General features: G+C 41.7%; 2 protein-coding genes across 2 annotated transcripts; one reads left to right on the forward strand and one right to left on the reverse strand.

Moving 5' to 3' along the window:
* Positions 1-1,677: 1,677 nt before the first annotated feature.
* Positions 1,678-3,101, forward strand: LOC139570942 (2-aminoethanethiol dioxygenase-like). The gene has a single exon (XM_071393293.1). The coding sequence runs from the start codon at positions 1,969-1,971 to the stop codon at positions 2,719-2,721; it is 753 nt and encodes a 250-aa protein (XP_071249394.1). The 5' UTR covers positions 1,678-1,968; the 3' UTR covers positions 2,722-3,101.
* On the reverse strand, positions 1,850-13,033 carry LOC139570943 (early growth response protein 2b-like). The gene is made up of 2 exons (XM_071393294.1): positions 12,802-13,033; positions 1,850-7,357 (listed from the first exon to the last, which is right to left on the reverse strand). The coding sequence occupies exon 2, from the start codon at positions 7,145-7,147 to the stop codon at positions 6,422-6,424; it is 726 nt and encodes a 241-aa protein (XP_071249395.1). The 5' UTR covers positions 7,148-7,357; positions 12,802-13,033; the 3' UTR covers positions 1,850-6,421.
* Positions 13,034-15,490: the final 2,457 nt, after the last annotated feature.

The following is a 15,490-nucleotide window of genomic DNA, read 5'->3' on the forward strand; positions in this document are numbered from 1 at the left end:
AGAGCACACAATGACTCTGGGTTGAGAGACCCGACAACTCTAAGCACATTATATCCATCATGACCTTGAGAGTGATTCTGGAAAACATAAATCCTGTTTACTGGCAATGCGTAGCATTTGATGTGAAGAATTTGGGGGGAGAAATAGGCTTGTCTTGCCTAACTCCAAAGCACAGTGGATATCCGTTTAAGATCAAACCCAAAATATTTCTATGTAATTTAACTGCAACAATGCCCTATTACCATACTGCTGTTTCACAAGAAATCAAGCTGACTCCCTGAGTAATGGAGGAGTGCTCTACAGCTCATTGCAGGCCCAGCAGCATACAAACTCAATGATGTTTTGAAAGATACTACTGCTGCTCTCGAGGAATTTCTAAGACACAGTGATAAATATACAAGTGGTTTGTGGGGTTTGCTGGTGAACCAAGGCCACAAATAAACAGCTTCTTGCAGATAAAAATCTTGTTTGTTTTGTTTTGACAGAAGCACCACAATAGAATTAAGGAGGCAGGACAGAGTCCTCTTGCTTTAGCTATGCTTCTTGCTAAGCTTTACTTTCAATTCAGCTCCAGAGTTTCCACCTGCTTCCATCCAGTTGTATCTCACATGAACCCACCTAATTAATCAAGTTTGCAAAACACATTTATAAATGTGGTTAGGCTATGCCTCAAATGATCTGTAGCAGAAATACACTTTACAGGGAGCCAAGAATAAGAGGAACAAAGGAATGGACGGGGGAGTTAGTGTCATTTCCTGCACGAGTGTATCCTTTGTGTGTGTGTGTGTGTGTGTGTGTGTGTGTGTGTGTGTGTGTGTGTGTGTGTGTGTGTGTGTGTGTGTGTGTGTGTGATGGAGAATTGTGGGGAAAAAAGAACAGAAAAACAACCTGATGAGGAATGATTACCAAATGTGGAACCATCTGTCACTCTTTTTAGATAACATGCTAAATAGCTTCCATATGACAGGTCACACATGTTTCATGAATTATTTTTTAGTGACCAAATTGTTAAAGGAAATTAGGCTGCCGTAACATACATTGAGATGGCAGGTAGCCTAGTGGTTAAGTGCGTTTAGAGCGTAACCAAAAGGTTGCTGGTTCCAATCATTGAGCTGACTCAGTGAAAAATCTGTAGTTGTGCCCATGAGCAAGGCACTTAACTCTTATTGCTCTGGATAACAGTGTCTGCTAAATTACTCAAATTAAAATGTGCATTGGGCTTGCTGCTCGGTGAGATTGATAGACCCTCTTATGTTTCAGAGAAAATTCTACCATTCTTTCAAAGTCCTGCCATCATTTCAAACCTAATGCTGCTCTGCTTTTTCAATTGATAGAATAATAAACGAGTCTTATATTGGTAGGCCTACTCATACTACACTGCTGCGCTCTGTATTGTCCAGAATCAGTAGACTCAAGTATGAAAAGGTCAACAACCTCACTGCTGTTCCCCTTTAAGGAGGTGAGGAATGGTATTTTGGTTATTGTAGTACATAAGTAAATACGTTTATCATCTCTCACAATGATATGAAATGTAAGACTTGTATTTGAACATAGTATCATAACAAATATCATACACATTTCATATGCATTATATTTTTATCTAATAACGATGTGTTTGGGTGAAGATAAATACCAATAGTACATTATTAAACCACATTTCCCACAATGCCCCGCGTCACGAACTGAAGCGTTATCCTTTGCGGACGTGTGTGAAAGATATCCGTAAATGGGGAGTTGGAGAGAAATTTGCTGTTCTGTCATACAGAGTATCCCTCACTTAAAATTGTATTCGACGTTCTATTTTTATGTGAAGTTGGAATATATATTTCACCGGGTGTAATCAATCATTCTCACCGAGAGAGGGACAGGCAGGATCAACGGCAGCTGTGCTTGGAGCCCAGCCTGCTAAACGCTAGCTAGCAAGCGCGAGACTAGTGTGGAATTACAGGACAGTACTTCACGGGCTTTATGATGCCTCGCGACAACATGACCTCCCTCGTTCAGAAAATTGGTAGACAGGCGCTTGTAACTTTTAGAAACCCATCTTTAGTAGGTGATAAAGCGTTTTTGGATAATCAAGGTAAACTCCAAACCCTCATGACCGAAATCAGAGCTGCGGATCTGAAGATTGCTCCAAGGAAAGTTGACTGCGCGTCTACACCACTGCCACACAACCCCCCGGTCACATACATGCACATATGCGAGACAGACCAATTCAGCATGGGGGTGTTTCTGCTGAAGAGCGGTGCTTCCATCCCCTTGCACGACCACCCGGGAATGTACGGCATGTTAAAAGTTATGTATGGCAAGGTCAGGATCACCTGTTTTGACAGGTTGGACAAATCAACTAACGTGGCCAGTGACACGCAATTCAAGCCTCCCCTGCTACCTTTCCAGAGAGATGCGCTGAGGATGTCAATACTCCGGTCGGTCGGGGAGTTTACAGAAGAGAGTGGCCCGTGTATTTTGACCCCTGACCTAGACAACCTTCATCAAATCGACGCAGTCGATGGACCCACTGCTTTCCTCGATATTTTGGCACCACCATATGATCCAAATGACGGTAGAGACTGTCATTATTACAAAGTTCTGGAGTCTGACTCGGAGGACAAAAAGGCTGAGGCTCAGGGGCAAAAAGAAGTTTGGCTCATGGAAGTACCGCAACCTTCTGATTTCTGGTGTGGTGGTGAACCTTACCCCGGCCCTGAAGTCAACATCTGAAGCGCACTATGAACGCTGAATTGATGTGAACCATTGATTCTCAGGGCTGTGTCACAACATGGTATAAATGTATGATGGTCATAATTCCTACAATGATGGATTATTATGGAATGGATATCACTGTCACTGTGGTGTGTAATGGGAGAACATGTTGTGTGAACTAAAAGCACTTATACTAAAGTTGGACAAATGCTCACAATCGTCTCTTCAGTTTGGGGGTTGGCCAGTCACTATGCATTTAGCCTGTAATGAAAGTAGTTACTCAGTTGATAAATTGTGATCTTTGTACATCATCTCTAATGTATTTGAAATGACACCAAGCTTATCATGTCTTGAAATTAACTGAAACTACACATAAAACAACATTTCTAAGAAGAAAATCGTGAGGGATTCAAGAATTCACTAAATGGGGTTGGCTGTAATACACAGAATGTTGAATCAAATAACATTTAAAATTACTCTACCAGTTGTCTGTGCGGTTTATTATTCGGCTGCTCTAAATTAGAGACAAAATATCCAATGTTTACCCAACTTGTTAAAGAGCTGGAAGGTATATTGTTCAGTTCCAGGCACTGAGATAAAAAATAGTTTATATTGGATTTTCCATTTTATTTAGTTAATAGCTGTTGAACCAAGCATGCCATGATAATGAAAATTATATTCTGAATCGGGAGGATGGAGAATTTCCACACCTTTGTGAGATTTGTATTTATTTATATTCAGATTTCAAGCCTTCAACAACAAAAAAATATAGTGTGCAATGTCCTCCATCCTCCCCTGATTCATAATATACAATTTTCATTGCCTAACTTTACCTCTATGCCAAACCGAACCATATACCAACTGGCTCTCTAAAAAGATTGGTTAAGCAACTGAAAGACAAACCTAACAGACAAGTGACACCAAGAGTAAGTTTAAATGTAATTTTATTAAACATTCTGGCTTGTATGGAACATTTACATGATTTTGAAGGCATTACTTTCAGGTTGTATATACCAATTGTGTATTACAGCCTGATTAATCAGACTTTACAAATGACAAAAGGCATCATTTACTATAGGTATGTTTTGATTGGATCAAACTACATTCTTTGAGATTGGGCCATGGGTTACTGAATAATTATCTTAAACATTGCTTAGTTAATCGAGCTTCACAAATTAAACTTAATCTCCATAATAACTTTGCTTGCTTCATCAATTTGGGAATTTAGCTCATATTTGTCAGAGCGCTATTGAGTTCATTGCTTGTGGCTTAGGGGCCTCTTGTGGACATACTGATTATTACCTGAGAAGGACAATGTGACTAGTAGAATACTGTATACAGCATAGGCCTCCCTTGACCTAAACTCCCTTGACCTAAACAAAAAAAGAAACGTCCCTATTTCAGGACCCTGTCTTTCAAAGATAATTCTTAAAATCGAAATAACTTCACAGATCTTCATTGTAAAGGGTTTAAACACTGTTTCCCATGCTTGTTCAATGACCCATAAACATTTAATGAACATGCACCTGTGGAATGGTCATTAAGACACTAACAGCTTACATACGGTAGGCCATTAAGGTCACATTTATGAAAACTTAGGACACTAAAAAGGCCTTTCTACTGACTGAAAAACACCAAAAGAAAGATGCCCAGGATCCCTGCTCATCTGTGTGAACGTGCCTTAGGCATGCTGCACGGAGGCATGAGGACTGCAGATGTGGCCAGGGCAATAAATTGCAATGTCTGTACTGTGAGACGCCTAAGATAGCGCTACAGGGAGACAGGACGGACAGCTGATCGTCCTCGCAGTGGCAGACCACGTGTAACAACACCTGCACAGGATCGGTACATCCGAACATCACACCTGCGGGACAGGTACAGGATGGCAACAACAACTGCCCGAGTTACACCAGGAACGCACAATCCCTCCATCAGTGCTCAGACTGTCCGCAATAGGCTGAGAGAGGCTGGACTGAGGGCTTGTAGGCCTGTTGTAAGGTAGGTCCTCACCAGACATCACTGGCAACAACGTCACCTATGGGAACAAACCCACCGTCGCTGGACCAGACAGGACTGGCAAAAAGTGCTATTTGACGAGTCGCGGTTTTGTCTCACATGGGGTGATGGTCAGATTCGCGTTTATCGTTGAAGGAATGAGCGTAGTCTGGAGCGGGATCGATTTGGAGGTGGAGGGTCCGTCATGGTCTGGGGCAGTGTGTCACAGCATCATCGGACTGCCTGCAATGACAACGAGCTATCTCAACGCTGCAATGACATCCTCCTCCCTCATGTGGTACTCTTCCTGCAGGCTCATCCTGACATGACCCTCCAGCATGACAATGCCACCAGCCATACTGCTCATTCTGTGCGTGATTTCCTGCAAGACAGGAATGTCAGTGTTCTGCCATGGCCAGCGAAGTGCCCGGATCTCAATCTCATTGAGCACGTCTTGGACCTGTTGGATCGAAGGGTGAGTGCTAGGGCCATTCCCCCCAGAAATGTCCGGGAACTTGCAGGCGCCTTGGTGGAGGAGCGGGGTAACATCTCACAGCAAGAACTGGCAAATCTGGTGCAGACCATGAGGAGATGCCCTGCAGTACTTAATGCAGATGGTGGCCACACCAGATACTGACTGTTATCCCCCCTTTGTGACGCCCCTTTGTTCAGGGACACATTTTTCCATTTCTGTTAGTCACATGTCTGTGGAACTTGTTCAGTTTATGTCTCAGTTTTTGAATCTTGTTTATGTTCATACAAATATTTACACATGTTAAGTTTGCTGAAAATAAACGCATTTGACAGTGAAAGGATGTTGTTTTTTGCTGAGTTTATATTCAATAGCCTATAGCCTACTTTCAAAGGACCAAAATAAGACAAAAATACATATTCTACAACACATTATTGTAAGAAGCATCAAGTCAGTTAAATATCAATACTCAGTGTGTAAAAAACACATACAATAAAAGTATCAACATTTTTCTACTTTGTTACGTTCTGTAATGATCTTACAGCTGAGAGGCTACGTGGCATCAATTGTTTGTTACTCTGTCATCTTTATCCAACAAGTAACAGGAGATTTAAAAAAGTTATCAAACAGCAGGTTAATCAATTCAGTTAATTGTCTCTCTTGACAGACACTGTACAAAACTTCCAGTTTTTGCACACATGGGAGTCAAGCCCCCACTCTCAGAACGGGGATGATATTCAGCAGAACAGAACAGACCTCTAGGCTCTGTGATATTGGTCATTGCACTCCTTTCCAGCTAAAATGCAGGGATGCCCATCACAGTCTCATCTATTGTGGTATCATCTTTTTTTCAGTTGTTCTTTAAACACTGGCAAAAGAGAAGCTACTTGCCGGCTGATACCCTTTAGTATTGGGGTTGAATCTTACTCCTTGCCTGCTATTCAGCATGTATGTGACTGTTTCCTAACCTGCTCTATTGAAACACTTTATATCTTGAGCACTAGTGTTTGTGCACATTTACAGTTATGACTAACTGGCTCTATGCCTAACTTCAATAATATACATGTGATAGCCCTGTCCATTTATGATGTTATTCATTCAGCACCTTATATCCACATTCAGTAGTCGCCCTAGTTAACTATGTCTGCTAAATTCAGTGTGAATGTGATTTGGATGTTATAAAATTATTTTTGGACTGCATGGAAACATTGTGGCTGAATGTTCAAACCAATTCTGCCAGGGTGATTATGATTACTTTTTCTCTTTCTGTCTTAAGTGGATTTTCGTGTGTCTCCTTCTTTCATCACTCCTGGCGAACTTTCTTCCACAGTGGTCACAAGAAAATGGTTTTTCTCCAGTGTGTGTGCGGATGTGCGTAGTGAGGTGGTCGCTGCGACTGAAACTGCGCATGCAGACCCGACATGGGAAGGGTTTGTGCCCTGTGTGGATTCTGATGTGTCTGCTCAGCTCGTCCGAACGAGAGAACCTCCTGTCGCAGCTCTCTGCCGGGCAAGGGTATGGTCGCTCATGGACAGGCGTTTTGCTCGAGCGGTTTGGATACTTTCTCGGCCTCGGTATTGGCCTCAGGGGTAAATTTGGAGTGTTGTAGGGATTTGGTTGACAAGGGCCCTCTGTCGCAGGTCCCACAAGTGTAAAATTCCTTATTGTGTTCAGAGGTGTCAGAGGTGGTGGAAGCCTCAGCGAGTCAAGTGAATATGGTAACCCTTTCCTGTCAGGAAAAGCCTGGATGTCTCGTTGGCAATTTGGCTGGTAGAACCCGCTGTAGTCAGGCATGATGGTTAAGAGCGCACTGTCCACTGTCGACTTTGGTGACGTGTAGGAGTGGGACGGCTGTGGGTAGGACATGGGGCAGGTCGAGGTTGACAGGTAGGTTGATTGGTCCTGGTACATCTCCCTGCTACAAGAGTAAGATGATGGAGCATACATGTGGTTTATATCGTGTTGACTCTGCGCCATGGTGCAGCTCACGGTTCATGCATAAAGGTTCTGTGGTTCAGGCGAGGCAGACACCGGGGAGGAAGCTGCTGTCGTTAAATCACTAACTACTTAATGAAGCCCCTGGGATTCCGGTGTCCTTGTATCGAACAAGCTGAGTGCGCGGGGGCTGCGTAAAGTTGCTCTGGAAAGACAACTCGAAATTGTCCCTTTCTTCACTCGAACGATCACCTGCGGAGCAAAGAAAAAGCACTGGTAGATATGTGGCCAAAAAAACGTTTATTATGACTTTTACGCACAGGTTTTTCATTTTATGCATGGGTTTTGCGTGCGGTTGAGCACCAATGTGTGGTTTTGTAATGGGTACGAATTAGGTTTCATGTCACATAGTGCTTTCTAAAAAATACATTGGCTTACTATAGCAGACAATGAATCTATTGGATTAATATTGACCAATAATTTGGATTATTCTCCTCAATTTACGATCATCTCAAATTACTAATAATGCATTTGAATACTGACATTTCAGTAAGGTTGATGAGCACACCTGGCTTCCCTTCTATTGGCTATAGCAGCGAAATAGAAATTAATATTTTCTAAATAAGCTTTATCTAATTGGCTGTGCTGTTTCTACAATGACTCAACTTTTAACCCAGTTCCGTTTCTGGCAATGATACGGATATATCCTCTTCCTTTGAGTAGATTCCCTCGTGAATGTTGTGTAAAAAAAACACAGATTGGTACCCAACCTTTATCCATAGTTTTAGCTGTAATTTATTTGACCAAGAGTATGTGCTTCAAGCCTTTACGTGCCTTTACGCACTCAATATATAACCTTCAAATCCAGTGATGTATTCTCTGCCATAGCCTATAGTGTCGCCTACGCATGACAAATATAATATCGTTGTATTATGGGGATTCAATATTGTAGTGTGAATTTGAAGGGAGTCTCTTAATGTCCCTTAACGTCACTGGCCATACATGGACTTGGTGATTAAAACGGTGAAAAAGCCGGGCTAGGATTAGGCCTCAAGCTTGATTACGACATCAAAGAACACTTGTCAATTAATTTAAAAAATACATGACAAATTACTTTTCTTTTTGCATGGTGTTTGTTATCCTGGTTCAGTTTAGTAAATATTACAATGTAAAGTTTATTTCCCATTTTATTGTCTATATAATAATCGGCATGCTGACAAAAGCTTACAGGAACTCTGGTAACACTTCACCAAAAATGGATTCAACTGGTGTAATAGATGACACCCAATTTCTATTGATATCAATCAAATACATCCGGTAAATTGCATACATGAAATATCGAGTCGTGGGAAGGAAGAAGCACACACAGAGGCATATGAGAAGAGCGATTTCATGTGCAACAATTTAAACTTGAATTGGTCAAAGTTCTATAGCTACCTAAAACATTTTTGGCGGAAAAATCAGTGTAGGATAAACAAAAAATGTATGAAGGTATATGCTTTAGAATGCTTTATAAGGCATATGCTTCATATCACCCCATAAAGTTAGAACATTTGTACCCAGTGAACAGGAAGGACCCGTGCTAGGATTAGATAGACTATTAATCGTTCTTGAGTTATGGGTTGCCAACCTGTATGGACTGAAAGTATGAATGACATAGCTGCACCTACTCTACATCCCACACTATTGAAGGGATCATCTTGGGACCCCTTCCTCTCTTCTCATCAAGCTGCCCTCATTCAGTGTAAATGACATATGGCTGATGCCTGTAGGCATACTGTGCATGTGACAAGGTTGTTGATCCAAGGGCTGTGGCAGTTAGTAATAAAGCAAGGGAGGCCCTTTAAACACTGTCTCAATGCCTGCACGTCCACTATGACACACAGGTAATGAGACAAAGAAAATTTGAGGAAAACGCTACCAAAGATCTACCAACATATTGACTGTAGTACTTGTGCTGGAAAAACATTGGACCACGGCTACTCAACTTTTCGAAATGCCTACAAGGCCCTCCCCCGCCCTCCCTTCAGCAAATCTGATCATGACTCCATTTTTCTTCTCCTTCCTATAGGCAGAAACCTAAACAGGAAGGACCCGTGCTAAAGTCTATTCAACGCTGGTCTGACCAATCAGAATCCATACTTCAAGATTGTTTTGATCACGCGGACTGGGATATGTTCCGGGTAGCCTCTGAGAATAACTTTGACGAATACACGGATACGGTGACTGAGTTCATCAGGAAGTGTATAGGAGATGTTGTATCCACTGTGACTATCAAAACCTACCCAAACCAGAAACCGTGGATAAATGGCAGCATCCTCGCAAAACTGAAAGCACGAACCACCGATTTTAACCATGGCAAGGTGACTGGGAATATGGCCGAATACAAACAGTGTAGTTATTCCCTCCGTAAGGCAATCAAACAGGAAAAACATCAGTACAGAGAAAGTGGAGTCGCAACTCAACGGCTCAGACACAAGACATATGTGGCAGGGTCTACAGACAATCACAGACAAGCTAAACACCTTCTTCGCCCGCTTTGAGGATAACACAGTGCCACCGACGCAGCCCGCTACCTAGGACTGTGGGCTCTCGTTCGTGGCCGGCGTGAGTAAGACATTGAAACGTGTTAACCCTCGCAAGGCTGCTGGCCCAGACGACATCCATAGCCACGTCCTCAGAGCATGTGCAGACCAGCTGGCTGGAGTGTTTACAGACATATTCAATCTCTCCCTTTCCCAGTCTGCTGTCCCCTCTTGCTTCAAGATGTCCACCGTTCCTGTACCCAAGAAAGCAAAGGTAACTGAACTAAATGACTATCGCCCCATAGCACTCACTTCTGTCATCATGAAGTGCTTTGAGAGTCTAGTTAAGGATCATATCACCACTACTTTACCTGACATCCTAGACCCACTTCAATTTGCTTAATTGCCCCAAATAGATCCACAGACGATGCAATCTCCATCACACTGCACACTGCCCTATCCCATCTGGACAAGAGGAATACCTATGTAAGAATGCTGTTCATTCACTATAGCTCAGCATTCAACAACATAGTACCCTCCAAGCTCATCATTAAACTCGGGGCCCTGGGTCTCAACCCCACCCTGTGCAACTGGGTCCTGGACTTCCTGACGGGCTGCCCCCAGGTGGTGAAGGTAGGAAACAACACCTCCACTTCGCTGATCCTCAACACAGGGGCCCCACAAGAGTGTGTGCTCAGCCCCCTCCTGTACTCCCTGTTCACCCATGACTACGTGGCCACGCACGCCTCCAACTCAATCATCAAGTTTGCAGACGACACAACAGTAGTAGGCCTGATTACCAACAATGACGAGACAGCCTATAAGGAGGAGTTGAGGACCCTGGGAGAGTGGTGCCAGGAAAATATCCTCTCACTCAACGTCAACAAAACAAAGGAGCATGCCCCTATCGACATTGACGGGACTGAAGTGGAGAAGGTGGAAAGCTTCAAGTTCCTCAGTACACATCACTGCCAATCTGAAATGGTTCACCTACACAAACAGTGTGGTGAAGAAGGCGCAACAGCGTCTCTTCAACCTCAGGAGGCTGAAGAAATTTGCCTTGGCCCCTAAAACCCTCAAACTTTTACAGATGCACAATTGAGAGCATCCTGTCAGGCTGTATCACCACCTGTTACTGCAACTGCACCGCCCACAACCGCAGAGCTCTCCAGAGGGTGGTGAGGTCTACCCAACGCATTACCGGGGGCAAACTTCCTGCCCTCCAGGACACCTACAGTACCAGATGTCACAGGAAGGCCAAAAATACCATCAAGGACATCAACCACCCGAGCCACGGCCTGTTCACCCCGATATCACCCAGAAGGCAAGGTCAGTACAGGTGCATCAAGCTGGGACCGAGAGACTGAAAAACAGATTCTATCTCAAGACAATCAGATAGCCATCACTAGCCGGTTTCCACCTGGTTACGCAACCCTGCACCTTAGAGGCTGCTGCCCTATATACATAGACTTGGAATCACTGGCCACTTTAATGTTTACATACTGCTTTACTCATCTCATATGTATATACTGTATTCTATTCTACGGTATTTTAGTCAATGCCACTCCGACATTGCTCGTCCTAATATTTATTTCTTAATTCCATTCTTTTACTTTTAGATTTGTGTGTATTGTTTTGAATTGTTAGAAACTACTGCACTGTTGGAGCTAGGAACACAAGAATTTCGCTACACCCGCAATAGCATCTGCTAAATGTGAATGTGACCAATAAAATTTGATTTGATATTCTGTCACAGGGGACACCGTCTCCTTATAATGGTGATGATCTTTAGTCTTTCTTATACAAAATGTGTCTGACATGTTCCTAATGACATCATACTCTCTAGGTGTATTCCTATTTGTGAAACCTTCAACATATGCCACAATAGGCTAGTGTATGTAATTTGTTATACCACATATGACTATGTAGGAAACACAAAAACAATTGTCCATAGGCTTTTTCATATTGCCTATAACACTTGAACACTTGTCCACCTAAAAATGATAGACCTACTTAAATAAGACATCCCAATGACTAGTGAATAGTTTAGGAACTGTCTTCCCTACCTAACTCCCCTTTCCCCTTGCAGTGGGGGAAATGAATCCAAAAGTTCCCTTTTTAACGCCCACAGTTACAAAAATGTTAGTGTATTGGGTGAATGCCTCTTCCCTCAGGCAGATGGGAGTTTTTCCAGGTCCAGTGTCCGGCCGTTAGGCTGCACAGCGTGCCTCCGTGGGGAATGGTGCCCTCCCTGCACCCCACGCCCACGCCCCGCCACATTGAGTGGGATTTAGAGGTGGGCGTTTTGTGTTGCCTATGCCTGTGTCACTTAGGGGTCTGGAGACCCCTGCATGACGATTAATCAAATGTCATGTGTGGTTTTTGTTATTATGAATCTTTGTTTTATAACACTAGGCTGATATAGGAGGCTTTGCTTTGTTATTGTGTTGTGTTTTTGTAAAATAGGTATTACATGCGTGACGAATTTGATTTGAAGATATGTTTGAGGTTTGCAGTAAGCTTTCTTATATATTAAAAACAGACCAGAGAATATCCATTCATAAATGCATGTATTGCAAATGGGAGGAATGTATGTCTTGATGTGTTTGAATCACCCATGACTTGAATATTTTATAGTACAGTATTGTTATTGTACATCACTGACATTTACATTTACTTTCAGAACCCTCTATTGTGAAATTGAGGCCTGATTGTTTCTCAAGTATTTTGAGCATCAATAAACTACAACATCCAAATGATAGTCTATTACCATGCAGCCTACCAATACATAGTGGCACTTGTGATAAGTAGTATGTGTACAGTGACATAATGTGCTTCGTCAAGAGTAAGTTGTATTTGTAATAGATCCTGATGATACTACCTTAATTTCATACCTAACAGTTTACATATAGAGTATATATTGTAAAGGTGTTGATTACATGTGTATTTTAAAAGTTATCTATTCTAAAAAAAAAAATACAAGCCTAAAACAACGATACTGTTATTATGGTCCAGTTTCCTGGACACAGATTGAGAATCTCCATAGCATTTTAGTCCAGGACTACATTTCATCTATGTCTGGGGAAACTGTCCCTAAGATTTCTGCATGTTCAAGAAAACAGGAGTCAAAAAAAACAAAAAAACAGCTGAAACAGCCCCTCAATTGCTTACCTGTAATAGCCCCCGAGACAGTGATAGCAGGGCCTCAGATAGATGGAGAGAGAGATGCTTCTGCTGTGGCAGTCCCCTAACGTCTGATCAACCAAAGTTACTGACTAGATTCTTACTCTTCTGACTGACGGAAAAAGAAACAATAGGATTGTTCCCACTTCACTTTGCTTCCACCCTCGCAGTTAAAATTGTTATGATAATGAAGTGGATTTGTTAGACCCAGCAGATTGTAAAAGAAAAGGTCTCTTTGATTCGGAGGAACCGGAGGTGTTTGGGTCACTCAAACCCCATGCCTGGGGCGTGGCCTGGGGGACAGCTGCTCTCATGACGATGAAACTCCAGGAGAGGCTCATCTCAGAGACCCAGCAACCATCTATGCAGGATTCATAACCAAACAACACAGTTTTAGATTCCTCCATCTCAGATGAGCTACATTATAATTGGGGTATGTGTTCATGTGTTCATGATATACCCTCATTCTCTTCATATCCTCCACCAGCTGCCCATATGATTTTGGATAGGAAAAACAGAAGATGCATGCAATGTGCTTTTATTAGTTTTCCCCCTTTTGATTACCTAGATAATGTGTTTATTATTGTACTAAAAGTGAGTAAATCAGTGGACTGTGTGACCATTGAGGACTGAGATGAGTTGCCCTTTTCTGACACCGTTTATAAACACAGGCTCAGATTATTTAAGAAAGTGCTTAATTGCTGAATAATCACACCAGGGTAGGACAATTGTGTGTGTGTGTGAGAGAAGCAAATGAGGGAATACCCCCCCCCCCCCCTACTAGGATGAGTGGGTGGATGCCCCCCAGGAGATGGATGACTGCTCTGCAAGGTTGATGGTTGGTGTTATGTCATAAAATATGAGACAAAGATTACAGGGAGAGGTTTCACTTGGCAAGTAAAAAAAAGAATCTGTTGATAGAGGTGTAGGGCAGAACTGAATTGACTCACAGCTCATTACTTTAACTTACTGTTGGGAAACATGATCAAATACTAGAACAATTAATTATTGAAAACAATTCTATCAAACATTGTCCTATACATCTTGTCCCTTGTTCTTTAATTTGGAATATTCAATCTATTTTCTCATTTATTCATAATCATGTTGTATTTCAACAGTCAGACATAACAAACAAGAAAAAAACTCAGTTGAAAGCAAATTATTGAGCAAGCACAGAAGGACGGGTTATTTTCTTGCTGAGGTTTATCACATGAATTAAGCACAGAGACTAGGCTCTTGTATTCACCAGTACACTTCACCAGTCCAGTGCACTTGCCTATAACAGATTTAATCTCAAACAGTTGTTCATCTATCTCAATATTATAGCTGTATGACGACCTACTAAATGTCTATTCAAGGATATTGGCACTGGATGGAAGTTTGCTCCTCAAATGGCTCATATTGTGTTTCTATAGCTAGGTTTCCATCAAATTGGGGACAAATTTCCCTGCGAATATTCTAAAATCTGCATAAATAAAATATGCCCATTTTTTCACCAGTGGTGTTTCCACCAAACCTACTTGTTGCAGATAGAAAAAACAGTGCGTGATGACGTAGTGCACACAAAATGTACTTTATCACTTTAGATATTTATTTGGTACATGAAATAATGTGTTTCTATCACATTTTTCAACTCTACCAATAGTTTTGTCACAAAAACTGTTGGGTTAAATAGTGAATTCCAAATGGTCTTGGCACATGCGCTCTACCCAACAGCTAACAGATAGTGCGTGTAGGCTAGTCTACATGATGAGATTATGGCTAAGAGCCAGAATATTTGTCAATTTAATCGACACAAAAAGATCCACCTTGGGGTCAACTTTCCAAGGTGGATCTTTTTGTGTCGATTAAATTAATTATGTGAGAAATGGCAGTGCACAAATATCGATTTAGTAACCATCATATTAAAGTAAAACTTGTACTCACACTATGATATGGTGTGTGGTCCTCCCACTGCGATTATGGAAACCATGCAGTTTATTTGGCTACAAATGAAATAGCTGGCTGTTGGGCTGCAATCTGGTCTCAGAGCATTTCGTATTATTCTGCTCCTAAATATGACACAATCCATTTAGTATTATATGGTATTACGTATGGTATGTATTAATGTGTGGATGTCATTCACCCGTTTCCATCAGGCCTGTAATGAAACCTGGTTTATAAGGGCAAAAAAAGAATGTGATAATGAGTTGAGTGTCAAAATGGCATGATAGTTTTACACAGATTCCCTCCACCAGTCAGTCAAGTAGCTTAGTGGCCACTGAGATAACAGAAATTATGTTCTGAGCTATTTGGTCAGCTTCAAGTCTGTAGGGTGACATAACTGATGAATAGATAATGTAAACATCAAACAAACAAAAACAGAAACGCATACAGGGTTTTTACATTCAAATAAATGTAAAAAGGTTAAGAGTACTGATTTCATTACCTTCTTATTCTTATAGCGCATAGTATGTGGCAAAGTAATTATTTAAATCTACCTGAATAGGATTATTTTTTAATTTTAAAAATAATTTTATGGATGTAAAATTAAGCAAGAATAATGATCAAATCACTCACATACTTTTCCTTAGTGGAGAATCTTGGACTATCAAAAATAAAAAGAACATCAAGCTTGCAGATCGATGTCCCTAACAAATCTTTTTTAACCCAAGTCTAGCCGAAGATCCACCCAGAA

Source organism: Salvelinus alpinus, chromosome 3, assembly GCF_045679555.1.
Source record: "Salvelinus alpinus chromosome 3, SLU_Salpinus.1, whole genome shotgun sequence".
NCBI lineage: Eukaryota > Metazoa > Chordata > Actinopteri > Salmoniformes > Salmonidae > Salvelinus > Salvelinus alpinus.